Raw genomic sequence first — 15903 nt, 5'->3', positions numbered from 1 at the left:
TGTCCATCAGAAGTGGTTTAACTCTAAAACAAAATCCAGTAGAAGAGATATTTTATTAACAAGGTTCCACAGATAAAGAATATAGCGTTCCCAGCAATATATATGATATAGCAGAACAAAAAAAGAAGGCCAGATAACAGTTAATGTTTATGTAACAGAATAGCAGCTTAATCTAAGCCAGAAGTCGCACTGCAAACAAAACGACACCAACATATAAAGTTGTGAGATAAACCTAAGACATAAGACAACCTAAGATAAACTTACTTGTGATTGCAGTCGCATTTTTTCCTGTTTTAGCAATGAAATTTCTGTTTCTGCCTGTTGAAGTTGAAGCCAAAAATTTGTAAGTTAAATTCATATACATGTGTGTGCACGCATGGGTGTGTGTGCGTGAGAGAGAGAAAGAGAGAGAGAGAACAGTTGGAAGGCAAAAGAAACTTACAATTTCTTTTGACCTACGGAGATAATTAAGAACATTCTGTAAACCAATATCAGGAAGTTTATCAGTGCCGATGCTACCAGAAGAAATTCCCACAGAATTACGGTCCTTCTCTGCCAATTGAATGTGCAAAGCCTCAAGTCGATCGTGCAGTATTTTGTTCTGAAGGACATAGATGTAGCTCCAGATAAAGGGATTACCAAAATGCATGACAAGAAAAAGAAAATATATATATATATATATATGAAAGAATCTACAAATATCATACGCAGAATGAATGAAATTGTTGCATAGTTTATCTGACACGGAAACTTCTGATATAATATACAAACAAGGAATTAATACAAGACCTTCTTGAAAGCTTGACGCTATTCAGGATCCAGGTATTAATGCAATATCAAAGTTTAGAAACTTTTATATGGTGTACCGTAACTTCAAAAACCTGGTTTAGTGATCTGGGATGAATGAGCATAATACCCTACTTTTTTTTTTGATAGGTAAATATGTATATATCAAAAACCCAACAGGGCGCAACACGATTACACAGGGAGTATAAAAGAGAGCGGCTATACACCGAATAAAACCCTAAGCTCCCAAGGAGCACCCACAAGGAACCTAAAAAGATCCACCCAAGAACCCCCGAAATCAAAACACCCTACACAAAAAACACCCTACACAAAGGCTAACCCTACACATGATCACCCCACATCCCTAGCCCTACTCGAGCCACTGCCCCTAGCCTCAAAGTTATCGGAGCATTCCAAATTCTTCACCCCCAGCGGCATCTTTTTCTTATGAAGCTGTTTAGCTTCCTTATCCTTCGCTCTCCGTGTATAACACTTGGAAACTTGGTTATCTATCAAAGCTTTGGCAGGTGCAGGAGGAAAAGAGAAAACCGGAGAAACAATAGCCCTCACCGGAGGAACAGTAGCCACCACCTGAGGAACAGAAGCCTCAGCCCTCATCCTGCACTGAAGCCTCGCCGGATAAGTAGAAGCAACCGCAGGAATCGCCGGAGGAAAAGAGAAATGATTCACAGGCGAAACAGAAGCCACCGAAGAAACAGTAGCCACCACCGTAGGAGCAGTAGCGTCATCCCTCAAACTGCGCCAAAGCCTCGCCGGAGACACAGGAGTCGCCGAGGCAGATTTCCGTCCAAACTCAGCAAACCCAGGAGACTCCGGCGAAGACTTATCCGAATGCAACAAAAACCCATCGCTGAACCTATCGGGATCCAAAACAGGGCCGCAAACGGGAATTTGAACCACAGCCGACCCGGAAACCGACCCGGAAACTGACCCGGAAACTGACCCGGAAACTGACCCGGAAACCGACCCGGAATTTTGCCCATCATAACCCAAAGAACCAACCCTAATCCGCTTACCTTTGGGCTTCTCACCCAGCCCGCGAAGGATCCGGTCCAACTTATCGCAGAAAAACCCTAATCGCCTCATCGCCTTGTTCCTTCTAAACTTTGCTGCCGCCGCCGCCGCCACCGGAGACGAGAAGCTTTGCTCAATCAAGGGATGAGCTTTCTCTATTTCGTAACAATCCATCGCGAATCGTGTTTCCACTCCAGCATTCCCCATCTCGAAACAGCTCGCCACCGGGAACAAGTCAATCTCTTGCGACGAAAGAAGCCGCGCCCCAGCAATGTCCGCCACCTCGCAGGAAGAAGAGCGCAACGCTTCGGCGAAAGACCGTCCATCTTTTGTCCCCGGAGAGAAACTCTCAGAATTCGAAAACCCTGGAGAACTCGCCTGCGCAGCCATCAACGAACGCAGCTCAACCACGAACCTCCGCCAACCCCGCCCAGAGCGGGCCTCTGGGATCCAGATGATACCTTTCCGTTCGTCCTCCAGATAGGCAACCACCTCCAGGAATCTCCCAGCTTTGTTACTACCCCCGCTCACCGACAAAGACTTCCCTTCCTCGCTAAATTTTTTGACGAAATCTTCCTTCACCTGAGACTGAGACGCCTCTTCTACCGTAGCTGCCAACCAGGAAGCACTTCGCTGACCCACCAGAATAAGCCCTACAAAACCCTTCCTTCTTTCCTCCAAACGAAGCTTCGAAGCCTTCGTCGAGAAAAAGAAGGTTTTAGCTTCCACCGAAAACCGTCGCTCCATCCTAGGCATCTTCTAGAAAAAATAAAAAATTCCTAAACACCTCTGACATGATAATTGACCCACCAAAAAGGATCTGAATGCTATGATTTGAAAAGGCAACTTAGGACTAATGTTGACTGATTGATAAAGAATTAATTGCTCTTCTTTGTCTTCCGCATATCTCTTCCATACATTGTGTCCTACAGTTATGCCCTTTTCCTTACTTCCTTAAGGGCACATCACAAACAAGAACATCATTCTTGGTAACTATATATATATATATATAGATGTTTGTGTGTGTGTGGCAGGGGAGGGGGAGGCAGACATGACATTCAATCCAAAGACGATTAGCTGATATATATTTATCCGGACAACAGGTTATCCACAATAGAACCAAAATGGTTCAACGGAAAATTAATTATAATTAAAGACAATTCATAAAAGTGCAGAGCTCTAGTTTTTTAATCTCAGCTCTTACAGGTCTATAATTCTATTTTTAATTCCTCTTCTACTACAGATAATGGAACTAAAAAAATGCATATATATTGGTAAACAAATGAGGTAGAAAACAGATTAAAGTAATTAATTAGAACAGAGATAATAATATTGTGTTAAAGGTGGAGACAAATATAGTGGGTTCTGGCAAAATACAGCAAAACAATCAAAAGATTCCCACAAGTGGTTCAGCCTAACAGGCAGCAACAACTAGAAATTTTCACTCTATCAAATTAGGGCAAGTACAAAAGGGCGTAAAAAACTCTTACAATACCTAAATACACTCAAATAACTCTCTCAATCACATTCCAATGGGTATACAAACATATTCAGTGGTACATGGTGCTCCATGCACCCGAGCACCCATTCAAGCCACACATGTTGAACGTATCACTATATAGTATATACTACATCATAGAGCACTGACCTGTTCATTGATTTCTTTGTACTTCCTCTCAGCTTCATTCTTTGATTCCTCAAGCACTGCCTTCCCTACTTCCCACTTAACCTTCAAGTCATCCTGTAAAGCACAAAAAAGAATAGTCATATCTTCTCAACTTAGAAGTCAAGACAATTTAAATAAAGATTCAAATACGTATCGCACACAAAGTAACAATGGACACTACTAATAACAATAATGGCCTTGTTTGACAACACTTTTACGGGGAAGCTTTTTGCTTTTTAGCAAAAAAAAAAAAACAAAAGCATTAACAAACAATTCCAAACACAAAATTACTTTCACATTTATGTCACATCATAAAACATTTTCAACCAAAAAGCAAAAACCACCCTCTAAATAGTTTTATCAAACAAACCCAATATTGGCTAAACTACCAAGATCACAAATTTAGCACCAAAACGTGTACCTAATGGCAGTGTCAATCATAAAACCTGCAATTCCATCCCAAGAATTTTTCCCCCTTTTTTATCGTTTGGCAATGGCATCCTATCAGTAATGCAGCTAGCCCAAAACTATGTATCAGCGGCAAACCAATTTCTACAGCGTTGCACAATGAGTTTAGAAGAATGAATGAGTTCATGAAGTTGATATTACATTGTCAACTCATGCATGTCTCTAGGGTCAACATTTCAATTCATTAGGCTTCATCATGTATTTTTTTTTTTTTTGATAAGTAATAAGGAGTTTTATTGAAGAAAAAATCGTGAGGCGCCCCTAAGTACACAGGTAGTATACATAGGAAAGCCAAAGCAAACCCACAAAAGAAACCTGATAAACCCAACAAACCGTAATCTCTCAAACTAACACCCCAAAGCAACACCCACAAACCAAAAGCCCTCAAAACCCACGCGGAGCGCTACTACACTGGAGTCTTGCCCTTCCTTCTCCGAGAGGACACACCATAGTTAACAGAGCTTTCTAAATTTCGAAGCTCTCCTTTCCCTGGTCCCACACAAAAATCTCCCCAGACGGACCAAAACCATCCGGCCACTGTTGAGATTGGATCAAACCAGTCAATCTGTCTTCTTCCTTGTCAACGGCTGGAGAAGCTGAGAAACTAATACCATCCAGTAAAGAGGAAGGAGACCCCGAACCATCACATCTTTCTTCATCATCTTAAAGACCATGTAATGTTTTAAAATAACAATACCAAGGATATTACAATGCCACATATATGGACCTCAAAATATAGAGATCAGCACTAAACGAGTAAGGTCATTGGGAAGCCAACATTAGGCTCCAAACGATATGTCCAGATCTATGGCCTTAGCCAATTTCAGTCATGTATTTCATAGAACTAAAAAGAAAAATTGAAATCCCAAAAAATAACTAAGATGCCAACATAACCAAAATAAGAAAACATCAGAAAAAGAAGTACAGAATTAGAAACATACATTAACACTTTTGTGAGCATCCGCTACTTTACGCAACTCAGATGCTTCCTCCTGGAGCGCAGCCAAGGTTTGTGATGTTTTTGTTAACTCCTGAATAGTCTCAGACTGGAGGACGACCTGCGCAATATAGGAAAGATTAGCAACATCTAAAATATGAGGCTAATCTTATGCATTAAAATAAGCACAGATGTGATATGTCCTTCCTAATGGACAGTAAAAGCTCAAGAATAAGATGGCCCATTAACATTCATCTTCTGAAACAAAATAGATAACTTGAAATTAATGAGGGGAACAAAATACAAGTATCTTTTCAACGCAACATGGCCAGGATCAAATTTGAGCCTGACTAACAAATATGTGTCAGTAGAACCAAGAACAAAGTGATTATTACAATTCCTCAACATACATACAAATTGGGCTTTGCTGTTTGCTTCTCTCACAATGCACAAATCGTAAATCACAACCTCACCATTCATCCTAAGCCTATTTATAGATATATATGTGCTACTATACATTTATATATGGTACCTATAAAAAAATAAATATACATATACACTTATATCTAGTGTGGCTGACATGTATATATAATGTGTATATATCCAAGTTGAAAAGGAAAACAAGTAACCTGTCTTTCATAATTAGCTTGAGCAGCACGCCATCGCTGATGCTCCTTCTCCAAGTCTTCTTTCAAAGCAGAAATTTGAATTTCCATTTGTACAATTTGGGAACTATATGCAACAAATATGAGACACGAAGTGGGATAGTCAATTTCAGAATATATGCATAAAAAACACTCACGTCTTAACCAAAGTTTCCTCCTTTAGATTTGTTATTTCTGCCAAAGCAGAAGCAAGAGCCTCCTCTTTCCCTGCAGTTGCAGAAGCCACTTCTTCTGATTTAAAACTAGATTCATGTTCAAGTTCAGATACCCTCTCTCTAAGGGAAAGCAGCTCAACTTCTAGTGATTTCTTTAGTTTGTCTGCCTGTATATAATATTTGGAAAAGTAAACAAATAGCAGATAAAATTATTATAAAATTTAAAAACCAATACATCAAAATTTACATAACACCACAATACCTCAATCTTAAAGGTCTCATGGGCACATTCCATCTGTTTCAACGCATCTTCATTCACCTCTGCAATACTCTTATACTGCAAATTAAAATGTAATTAATTTATTAGTTTACTAGGCATTAAAAAAATTGAACACTTCCAAGAAGTACAATAAACACCTGCTGCATGTGATCCTTGTTAGCCTGTGCTTCCACTTTCAGTTTTTCAATCTCTTCCTTTGCCACACGCAGTTCCGCAATAACCTAGAGCAAATTCAACTAAAGTTTCAGACAAACAGGCACATATTCACAGAAGAAAGATGTGATGACATGGAAGAAATCTCAAATGTGACAAAAATAAATCAAGGGCATGGCTGTCCTCCAGTAACTACAACATCACTTTAAAAGAATTAGAGCAGTGCATTCCAGATAGCTAATCATAAAAATATCTCAATTAAATGCTAAAAAATGATCTGGCAATTAAATTCATAGTTAACTCCCTAATGTTTCAAAGAACATCTATCTAGCAATTAAGTTCCTAAATAGAGTCAAATATATAACATAGCAACAAAGACATTCTTTGTGCAGGCTGTACCAAATAAATCTAAAAAGGCTTCCTTAAAGGCCACATTCCCACACCACTGATCATGCCAAAATCTAATCTTGGAGTCATCTTTCACCTCAAATCTGGTGTGACACGAAACATTCCCCCAACCTCGAACGCACCAGACAACACAAAAGAACACCATAGAAGATCAGCATATCATCAGCAAAAAGAAGGTGAGAGAAAACACACCCACCAGCATTGCCCAAAGAGAAACCAGCCAACAGCCCTCCACACACAACAACAGAAATACTTCTACCCAAAGCTTTCATCACAAGGACAAACCAAAAAGACGACCTAGGGTCTCCTTTCCTATCAGCTTATGCTCCTGGGGAAAGTGGTGATTTATAAGGGAAAACATAAAAATTAAAAGAGAAAGAGATGCCTTCAATGAGATGAACTGGAAGAACAGATGTAGGGGATAAGTTTATAAATTACAAGACAAAACAACCTTCAAATTAAAAAGGCAAATAAGAAAAGAACAAGGGCTATATTTGTTAATCTTTTTATCTTGTGTCTTTTTGTTTTCTATTCTCAAAACAAAAATATTACAAAAAGACCCAAAACACAAAACACCCTAAAAACATATAAATAATTTTCATATTTACGTCACATCATCACACTTTTCAAACCAAAAACAACCCACCCCACCCAAATCCCCCCCCAAAAAAAAGAAAAAAAAAAAAAAAACACATTAAGAAGCAAACCCAAGAACATCGAATAAATTTAATTCAACTTCATGAAGGACCACCAGTTGAGTTTTAGCAAGTCAGACAAACAATAGTTGTACATCCCTAAAAGAACTAGACAAAGATAAATTAGATAATGAAAAAGACTAACATCATCCCTTGCGAAAGACAAAGGCTCACTCCCACCATCCATCTCAACATCCTGCATCCACAGACAAAGGAAAGACAGAACAAAATTAAAAGAACACAGTTGAATTTTTTTTTTTAAGGCAACGTCAATCTCTTTATTTCAAGCTTCAATTAAGGCAACTTTAAAGAGCCAACAGCCCACGTGTCTGGCATGCTAACCCTCTCTTCAATCTCAACCAATGGTTGGAACCATCGTTACGAAAATCTGATACCAGGGACCGGGATTGGGTGACATCCAATATTATCCTTGGTCCTAGAAGTTTTCAATGTGTTTGCCAAGATGCTCAATACTAAGAATGTTTCAATACTAAATAAGAACCAAATCTGCTTTTGCAGTTGAACAATTCATCTCAAACTGACAAATGGATAAGTTGTGGAGAGAAATGGTTATGGGGATAAGTTGTGGAGAGAAATGCTTATTAGAGACAAATAGTTGTGAAAAAATATGGTAGACAGGCAGGTGGGTGGTTGGTGCTCTATGTTGTTATCATGCCATATGGGGTGAGTCTTTTGAAAACATATTAGTTGGGATGCCTTCTGTAGTTCTGTTAGTCTCGAGGTGGGCAATGGCACTCGGACCAGGTTCGGGCATGACGTTTGGAGTGGGGATCGTTTTTTAAAGCAAACCTTTTTTGGAGTTATTTTGCATTGCAAGGGACAAGGAATCTTTAGGGGCTGATCACATTGTCGCTCAAAATCACAGAGTGCATTGGGACATGAATTTTTTCAAACTTGTGCATGATTGGGAGTTGGATTCTGAATCCCCGCTTTTCAATGTTTTGTTAACTGTTAGGTTGGGTCGGGGAGAGAAAGATAAGTTCTGTTGGAATCCTTCGAAAAGGCTATCTTTCGAGGTCAAAACATTTTACAAAGTCCTCCACAACGTTGAATCCTCTTTACCGTCAAAGAGCAACTGGAGGTCTAAGGCTCACTTGAGGGTGGCTTTCTTCACTTAGACAACATCCCTAGAAAAATTATCACCATGGAAAATCCTCACGAGTGTCACATGATAGTGATGGATTGGTATTGCATATGTAAAAATGGTGGGAAAACTCCAAATGACCTTCTTCACATTGATATTGTGAGAGAGTTGTGGAATATGGTGTTTTAGATGTTTGGAGTAGAGTGGGTTATCTCGGGACGGGTGTTGGAGCTCTTGGCATGCTGGAAACAAAGATTTTGACGGAATGATTTAAACATTGTGTGGAATGCATTCCCTTCTTGCTTGATATGATGCATTTGGAGAGAAATAAATGCTCAAAGATTCAAATATTGCGAGAATACGAGTACATAGCTACAACTTCGTAGATTTTTGTGCTCTCTTTCGTTGTTCTTGATCTAGTTTGGGTGTTCTCTTGTATATGTCATGCGTACTTGGGTTGCAACCTTTGCGCTTTTATTGAATTTACGTATACAAAATCTACACTAATAGCCAAAGAGAACATAAAAAGAAAATGTATATGTATAGACACACACTATAAGCGCAAGGCAAAGAATGCTTCAGGATGCAAAGTCAGATGATAAAATAAGGACACAATTTTCGAGAAACTTTCTCCAACCCAATCAATAAAATTCCCCTGTGTCCCTTAAAATATGAGAAGCACATGCCTTTTAACAAACCTCTTTTAATCCTATTAAAAAAGCATATACTTCTTACAAGCTTAAGGGACACATGAAAAATTTATAGACTGGGTTAAGAGGACCCAATTTGGAGGAAAACTATCCGTAAAATAATACATTAAAACATAAAGCGAAATATATAAGAAATTACCTTAGCACCTGAAGATCTGATTTTTCTCTCCACATCAGATAGTTTCACCTGAGTGATCAAACCAAACGTGTAAATGGCAATAACTGATAGGGCACAAAAGCAACAGCGAACTAAAATTTTAAATAATAATAATAGTAAGAACAACACAAATGCAATAATGCATTGCTATTACGCAGTGAGGTTTCAAAAGTAAAAAATAAAAGGAAATAAAGACCTCAGCAACAGCAGCTCTGGATTCAGCAGCTGCAACAGCATGCAAAGCCTTAGCTAACTCTTTTCCCATTTCTTCAACCTGTCTCATAGCATTTTTTATAGTCTGCTCACGGTCTAGTGTGAGGGTTCGAACATTGTCCCGTTCTTCCTGCAGCTCTTTCTTAGCCTCAGCCCATTCCCTCTGAGAGAGAGCCATTTGAGAACAAAACGTATAGTGAAGTTCAATTCTTTATTATCAAGAATTTTGGATTGCAACAAATTCACTTGAAATTAGGGCATGGGAATGAAAATAAAATTAACATTCGAGAAAAAGATGATCATAGTGATGATAATTCCAAGCAACAACCATGCAATGCCAATAAGTGGAAATCTAAAAGTCAGCATCTATATAAAAGGAGCAGCTGAATGAGAAAAAACTAAAGTAGCCAATAAGTATCAATCAACAATGTAATGATCAACAAATATGGGAAAACAAACCTCAACTTGCTTTATATACTCCTCCTGTTTTCTCCTCCCAGCAACTCTTGCCTCCTGTAGTCCCAAGAAGAACCAAACTCATATAACGAGTTACTACATGTTCACCCTGCCCCATTTATGCAAAAAAAAAAAAAAAACCCAGTACAAATAAATTAAAAAAGATGAACTACCTCACGAACTTCCTCGGCACTCTGAACAGTGTCCAAACTAGCCTGCAAATAATTATATAAGAACAAACACTACATTTAATTTAAAAACTCAAATTGCCACAATCCCAACCTGGACACGATACACCCTCTCCGACAAACTACGCACTTCATTGCAGGCTCTCTCCTCAGCATTTAATAGCATTTCCTTTTCACGCTTTAGAATAGATACCTATTGAGTTACAAAATGTAACGTGAGTAAAATCATAGTAGATCAAACTCAACAGATACGCTGATGAAATTTTCACCTCCATAGTCAGTTTCCTAGAAAGCTCCTCAGCAGCATGCAAAGATTCAGAACTTTCACGCAGCTTCCGTTGGTAGTCAACTACTAACTGCGAAAACTCCACATTTCTACCTAAAATGCCATTGGCTTCCCTTCTCTGGTATATCATACATCACATGAAACTCCCCACATCAGGCATTACATGCTACACCAGGTCTGAAAGATAACAAATGGGATTTTTCTTGTGGGAGGGCCAGAGGGGGGGGGGGGGGGGGGGGGGGGGGAGGGGGAGAGAGAGAGAGAGATGGTCACCTGATTTTCAAACTCCTTCATAAACCTATCAAGTCTCTCTTTAGCAAAATTTGCTTCCAAAGCCAACTTGTCACGCTCTGATCGCAACGATATAATCTCGCTCCTGACAGTAAGACATCCAATATCCAGAATGAGCAACAAATCATATAAGGTAGACAACAGGTAAAAATGAAAAGAAACAGAAAAGGTAAAGTCACATTATAATAATATTGAGAGATGATTGTGCTGATGATTATGATGAAGACGATTCGACTAGAGTCACACAAATAGAAGATTTCACACCAATCATCAATCAAAAACACAAAAAATAAACAAATAGTAAAAAACAGAGTTTCCCTTAATCTACTATCCTTGCAACCTGTGTTCTGGAATCACTCAATCTGAAACATGGTACACACTCGATCCAATACAATGATTTTGCAGATCTCTAAAGCATTACATTTTTTCTTCCCTTATACCCCTTTTTCTCTAAATCATTAGGATTTGTGGCAATGTCAGCTAAAAATATGACAATACTACATTCTAACATCTACTTAAATGGCCCATGGGCTGGGCCTGCTGGGACTGGCCCATCTAAACCAAATATTTTGGCCATGTCGCCCATTTCTGGTAGGTGTAAGCAAACAAGTCTGACTCTGCTGCCCCATTGTTTAGGGAAAGAAGTATACATGCTTATGTCTTATATTTTTTTTTTACTTATCAAAAAAAATATAAGATTTATTGCTTGCTTGACTGTATTTAGAAATATTAATAGGATAGCTTTGAAAACAGAACCAATGATTAAACTACTATAGAAACAGGGTCAACCCTCAAACTTTCAACCAGGTCCAAAAACTGACATTACATGATAAAATAAATCTATTACTACTCTCTCATCCCACAATAGATGGAATTTTACAAATCGCACACTTTTATGAAAAGGTCTTCCCAAAATGCCATTGGTTGGGAAATACAAAAGTGGGTTCTAACTTTATAAAGAAATACATTATTTTAAATAGATACATGCTTTCATTGTTGGAGACTTTCATCATTTAGGACAGCTAAAAGAGAAAAGCACACAATCTACTGTTGGATGAAGTAATGAATAAATTTGTAATACTAGGAAAAAACTTAGAAGGAATTCATTCAATTTTAAACTTTTTTCAATATATAATTCAGCATCACTTACATACAACCCAACTCTCACTTCACTCCACAACCCACATCACTTCTTGCTCCAAATCATTGATTTGTTTATCATATGTAATTGATCAATGATGTAGCGGAATACTAAGGTAACTAATCAAAGAGCAACGTCTTTGATTCTGCAAGGAGAAGCGTCTTCGTCTTCTACCCAAAAAGATAAAAACAAGCCCGCAAGCTAAAAGAAAAATAAAACTCCGTAGAGTATTTGAGAGAGAATTCTTTGATTTAATAATAATTTAATGAGTTGAGTTTTACATAATAAGCAAGCCTATTTATAAAAGATAAATACTTGTAAAGAAAGTAGACCTACTTCTAGTAGAGAAAGTAAATCTAATCCGAGTAGAGAAAGTAAATTTAATCTTAGTAGGAAAGTAAACATAATCCTAGTAACAATAGTAAACCTAACCCTATAAGGAAAGGAAATAAAGTCCTAATAAAATAAAATAAAATCCTAATATAAGATTGACAATCAACGGGAATCATGGCAATCTTTCATTTTGTACTTTCATTGTTTGAGAACGAATAAAATTCTGATCAAGCGGCGCTGCTCCAATATTATTTTTGATATTTTCTTTATTTTCATTTTTACTGAAAATAAAGGTAAATATCGTCCTACATCAATCAATTGCACAATAATGACAAGCTCCATGATAGGCAAATCTGCCCCAACCACAATTAATATTATAAGTATTACATCACCAAAACGCCTGAATCTACAATCATATTGACTAAATACTCCTTTCAAATTTCTAATTCTACATTCTTTGTCCAATCTCCAAACTCTCTCTCACCGCCCTCCACCACCACCACAATTAATATTATAGGCAATATATACTTAAGTCCCCCAGAACTACCAAGCGTAACACTTGGGTACGTCAACCTACCAACTTGTTACCACTTTGACAAAATTCTTCCCAAAATACCCCCACCTTTGACCATTGAAATACCGGAAGTGCCCCTATATGATTTTAAAAAAAAAAAAAAAAAAAAGAGTGGTTCAACGCTTCAATGCATCTCTCGAAAATCTGCCACTACCTTTTCAACCATTTCTTTGTTAGCGTTCACAGTGGTTTATGTATATTTTTATGAAAAATGGCTAATCAAAACCCACTTTATCTAGTTTAGCTAATGAATTTTACAAGACACCATATATTCGATTATTTATTATTTCTCTATATCATTTAAATATTATTTTTTATTATTTCTTTATTTCCTTTTTTTTTTTTTTTTTTCTTCTTTTTTTTATTTCATTATGTCTTCTCAAAACCCTGCCATCTTTTCACAAAATAATAGCTTCCTAAATAGCCTCTCTCCTTATTTCCACCACTCTCCTCTATCTTTCCCTCCTCCGGGTCCTCCCAGAGATATCCGATTGAAAGAACTGCAGTTGGTGGTTGGCATGATCATGTTACAAAGGGATTTATATAATATATTGACACTGAAGAAGAAGAAGAAGAAGAAGAAACTACAATGATTTCCATGACCATCAATGTGAGCAATACAATTTTAGTTGGACAAAACTCTGAAACCATGAATTCAAATTACAGTAAGTCCAAATCCAAATCCAGCTTCGACTTCGATCTAGGTCTCGGATCCTCTCATCCACGCAACCAAAATCCTCCCTTAACGACCAAAAAAACCAGACCTCATCCTCCTCCTACAACTTGTACTCCTCCTATTCCTCCACCCAACCCAAGCCTACGTCGCAGCCTAACAAGCCCTCCTAGACCCACCAGCTGCTATCGATCCATCCAGCAACCTGACTGCGGGTCTTGTCCTCTGGGACTGCTACCTCGATGGTCGACAACATACGGCAAGAGCTAGGCTTCGTCCGGTTCAACCACCGGTATCGGAATCATGGGTAGTCAATAAATTTCTAGGTTTTCCTCTCACAAGAAGGAGAAACAAGGGTAGTCAATAAATTTATACTCGTGATGTTTTTTAATACCTCTCTCTCTCTCTCTCTCTCTCCGTCTACATTTTTTAGGTTAGCAAGATAGTTTTCTGCCCTAGCGGCGGTGCTGTTTAGGTGTTGTGCGCTAGGCTCTGGTCAGCCGCTATGGAACGGCGCTTCTCCATAGAAGCGAAATCCTTTTGCCTGTCAGCGAAGGTAGGGTGTCCTGATCTTCGGTTGGAGGAAAAGAAAAAAGGGTTCGTAGGGGTAATTTTCGTGAGCCAACCTTGTGCTTCATGGTTGGTGGATATGGTCGAGGAGGTGAGTCAATCTCTGTTGAAGGTTGATATCGCCAAGTCATACCGTGAGGGCGATAAGGCTTTGATGGTGCATGGGGGTGTTAATAAGGCAAGTAGTTTCCTGGAGGTGGCCGTCTTTGCTGAGGGAGGTCGTAAAGGAATCATTTGGCTACCTGCGGGCCGTGGAGGGAGGGGATGGCGTCGGTTTGCAAATGAATTGCGGAGGTTGTTGGGTCCAACAGCCTCTATGCACCATGTTCCGGGGACGCAGCTCAAGCTTGGTTTGGGAGAATCCATCTCTGGATGTCACCCTGGGCGCTCCTTTGCGGAGGTTCTTCGACTGGCAGCTGGTTCTGAGGAGCCTTCCATTGGGAGGAGGGTTAGATCCTCGCAACTCATTGATCTCTTCCCGGTGAAGGACTCTTTCGAGCCCGGGTACGGTGAGTATGAGTCGTGGGTGCTGGTGGATTGGTTGGAGTTGGAGTTGCCAGATCCTGCTAATCTGGCTACATGTTTTATCCCGGCGGCGGATCATACGAAGAAGAAGAAGAAGAAGAATAAGACATTGCTAGGTCTTTTACGTTCTGTTTTGGGCCAGGTCCTAGCTGGGTTAGTTAAAGGACTTTTAGTTGGGCTGGGTGTTCGCGAGTTTGGGTCTTTCCTTAAGCCCAAACACGCTGGGTATTTCAAGACAGCTTGGCGCAGGGGTTTGAAGCGTCGTGTTAAGTGTTTGCCTAAGTCGCAACAATGTGGTTCTGCCTCGCCGGGAGAGATTGATGATCCGGCCGATCGTAGGGAGGCGTGCGTATCTGAGGTATTTGCGCCGGTCGCCGGTGGTCTCGCCGGGGTTTCCAACGATGATTCCGAGCTTGCGTTGGTGGGGCTGTCATTGGCGGAGGTGCATCCGAAGTCAAATCACCTGGTTTGTGCGACGGGGTCTGTGTCTCTTGAAACGGCGACGGTCCCTGTTTTTCCGACGAAGGCTGCTCTGTTGCCGGAGAATACCCAGAACTGGTTGTTGACTCCGGTGAGTACCCATGTCTCTCCTTTGTCTCCGGTGGTGGTCTCTACTCCTCCGGTGGGAGCTGGTGCTGTTCCGACGAAGGAGGTTGAACCCGTTAAGACTGCTCCGGCGAAAGGGTTGCTACGTCGGGGGTTTTTAGGGTCTAGAAATGTTTCTGCTTCCTCTCTGCCTAGGACGAAGGAGGCTTCATCGTCGGTAAAGGGCTCTAAGGTTGTAGTCGAAGATTCACTAACCTGTTCTATTTCGGGAAAGCATGCGGCTGAGCTGGGTTTGAGAATAAGCGAACCTTTTCCTCGAATGTCGGAGAGTGGTGCTCCGATTTATTCCTCTGTTTCCAAATCTCAAATAGGGTATGCCCGGAGGGTGAAGAAGAAGCTTGCCAAGCAGTTGCAGAAGAACAAGGAGCTGTTTGCCGACGTTGTAGCGGAACCCTCCGAGAAGGGGGTGGGGAACTATTCGGAGGTGGTTATAGATGCGGTGAATTTCACCTCCAGTGTGGGACTGTCTAATGGTGAAGGAGGTGATGAGAAGAGTCTTTTGAATCTCTTTTTGAATATTGAAGAGGAGCGGGAGCCCTTTACCTCTAAGGCAAAAGGGAAGCGGGAAATCAAGCATTTAGAATGCTCCATCAACTATGAGGTTAGAGAGAAACTTTCTCCGAAGCAGTACTCTTGCTTTGGTTTTTCGTTTGGTGGTGGTTATAGTTGGGTGGGGTTTCTTTGGGGTCTGTTTTTTGGGTTTATTTGGGCTACCTATGTATACTCTCTTGTGTACTTAGAGGCGCATTGCGCTTTTTTTTTATATATACAATTTACTTATCAAAAAAAAAAAAAGAAGGAGAAACAAGGGAGGGGAATACGTTAAA

At 39.8% G+C, this 15903-nt stretch overlaps 1 protein-coding gene across 2 annotated transcripts in view; it reads right to left on the bottom strand.

Annotated features, from left to right (window-relative positions):
• Positions 1-15903, bottom strand: part of NUA (nuclear pore anchor) — a 73773-nt gene that overhangs the window by 13240 nt on the left and 44630 nt on the right. For both annotated transcript variants that reach the window (XM_088518007.1, XM_088518006.1), the window contains exons 21-36: positions 10637-10739; positions 10347-10481; positions 10172-10270; positions 10063-10104; positions 9893-9946; positions 9417-9596; positions 9203-9250; positions 7394-7444; positions 6130-6213; positions 5975-6049; positions 5695-5879; positions 5522-5624; positions 4897-5013; positions 3470-3562; positions 443-601; positions 265-318 (exon numbers count right to left, since the gene is read on the bottom strand). In XM_088518007.1, the coding sequence (XP_088374133.1) occupies positions 265-318; positions 443-601; positions 3470-3562; positions 4897-5013; positions 5522-5624; positions 5695-5879; positions 5975-6049; positions 6130-6213; positions 7394-7444; positions 9203-9250; positions 9417-9596; positions 9893-9946; positions 10063-10104; positions 10172-10270; positions 10347-10481; positions 10637-10739 (1582 nt within the window). The remainder of the gene's footprint in view (positions 1-264; positions 319-442; positions 602-3469; positions 3563-4896; positions 5014-5521; positions 5625-5694; positions 5880-5974; positions 6050-6129; positions 6214-7393; positions 7445-9202; positions 9251-9416; positions 9597-9892; positions 9947-10062; positions 10105-10171; positions 10271-10346; positions 10482-10636; positions 10740-15903) is intronic.

This window comes from Corylus avellana, chromosome 7 (genome assembly GCF_965113065.1).
Source record: "Corylus avellana chromosome 7, dhCorAvel1.hap1.2, whole genome shotgun sequence".
NCBI lineage: Eukaryota > Viridiplantae > Streptophyta > Magnoliopsida > Fagales > Betulaceae > Corylus > Corylus avellana.
This window is presented reverse-complemented; position numbering and strand designations above follow the sequence as displayed.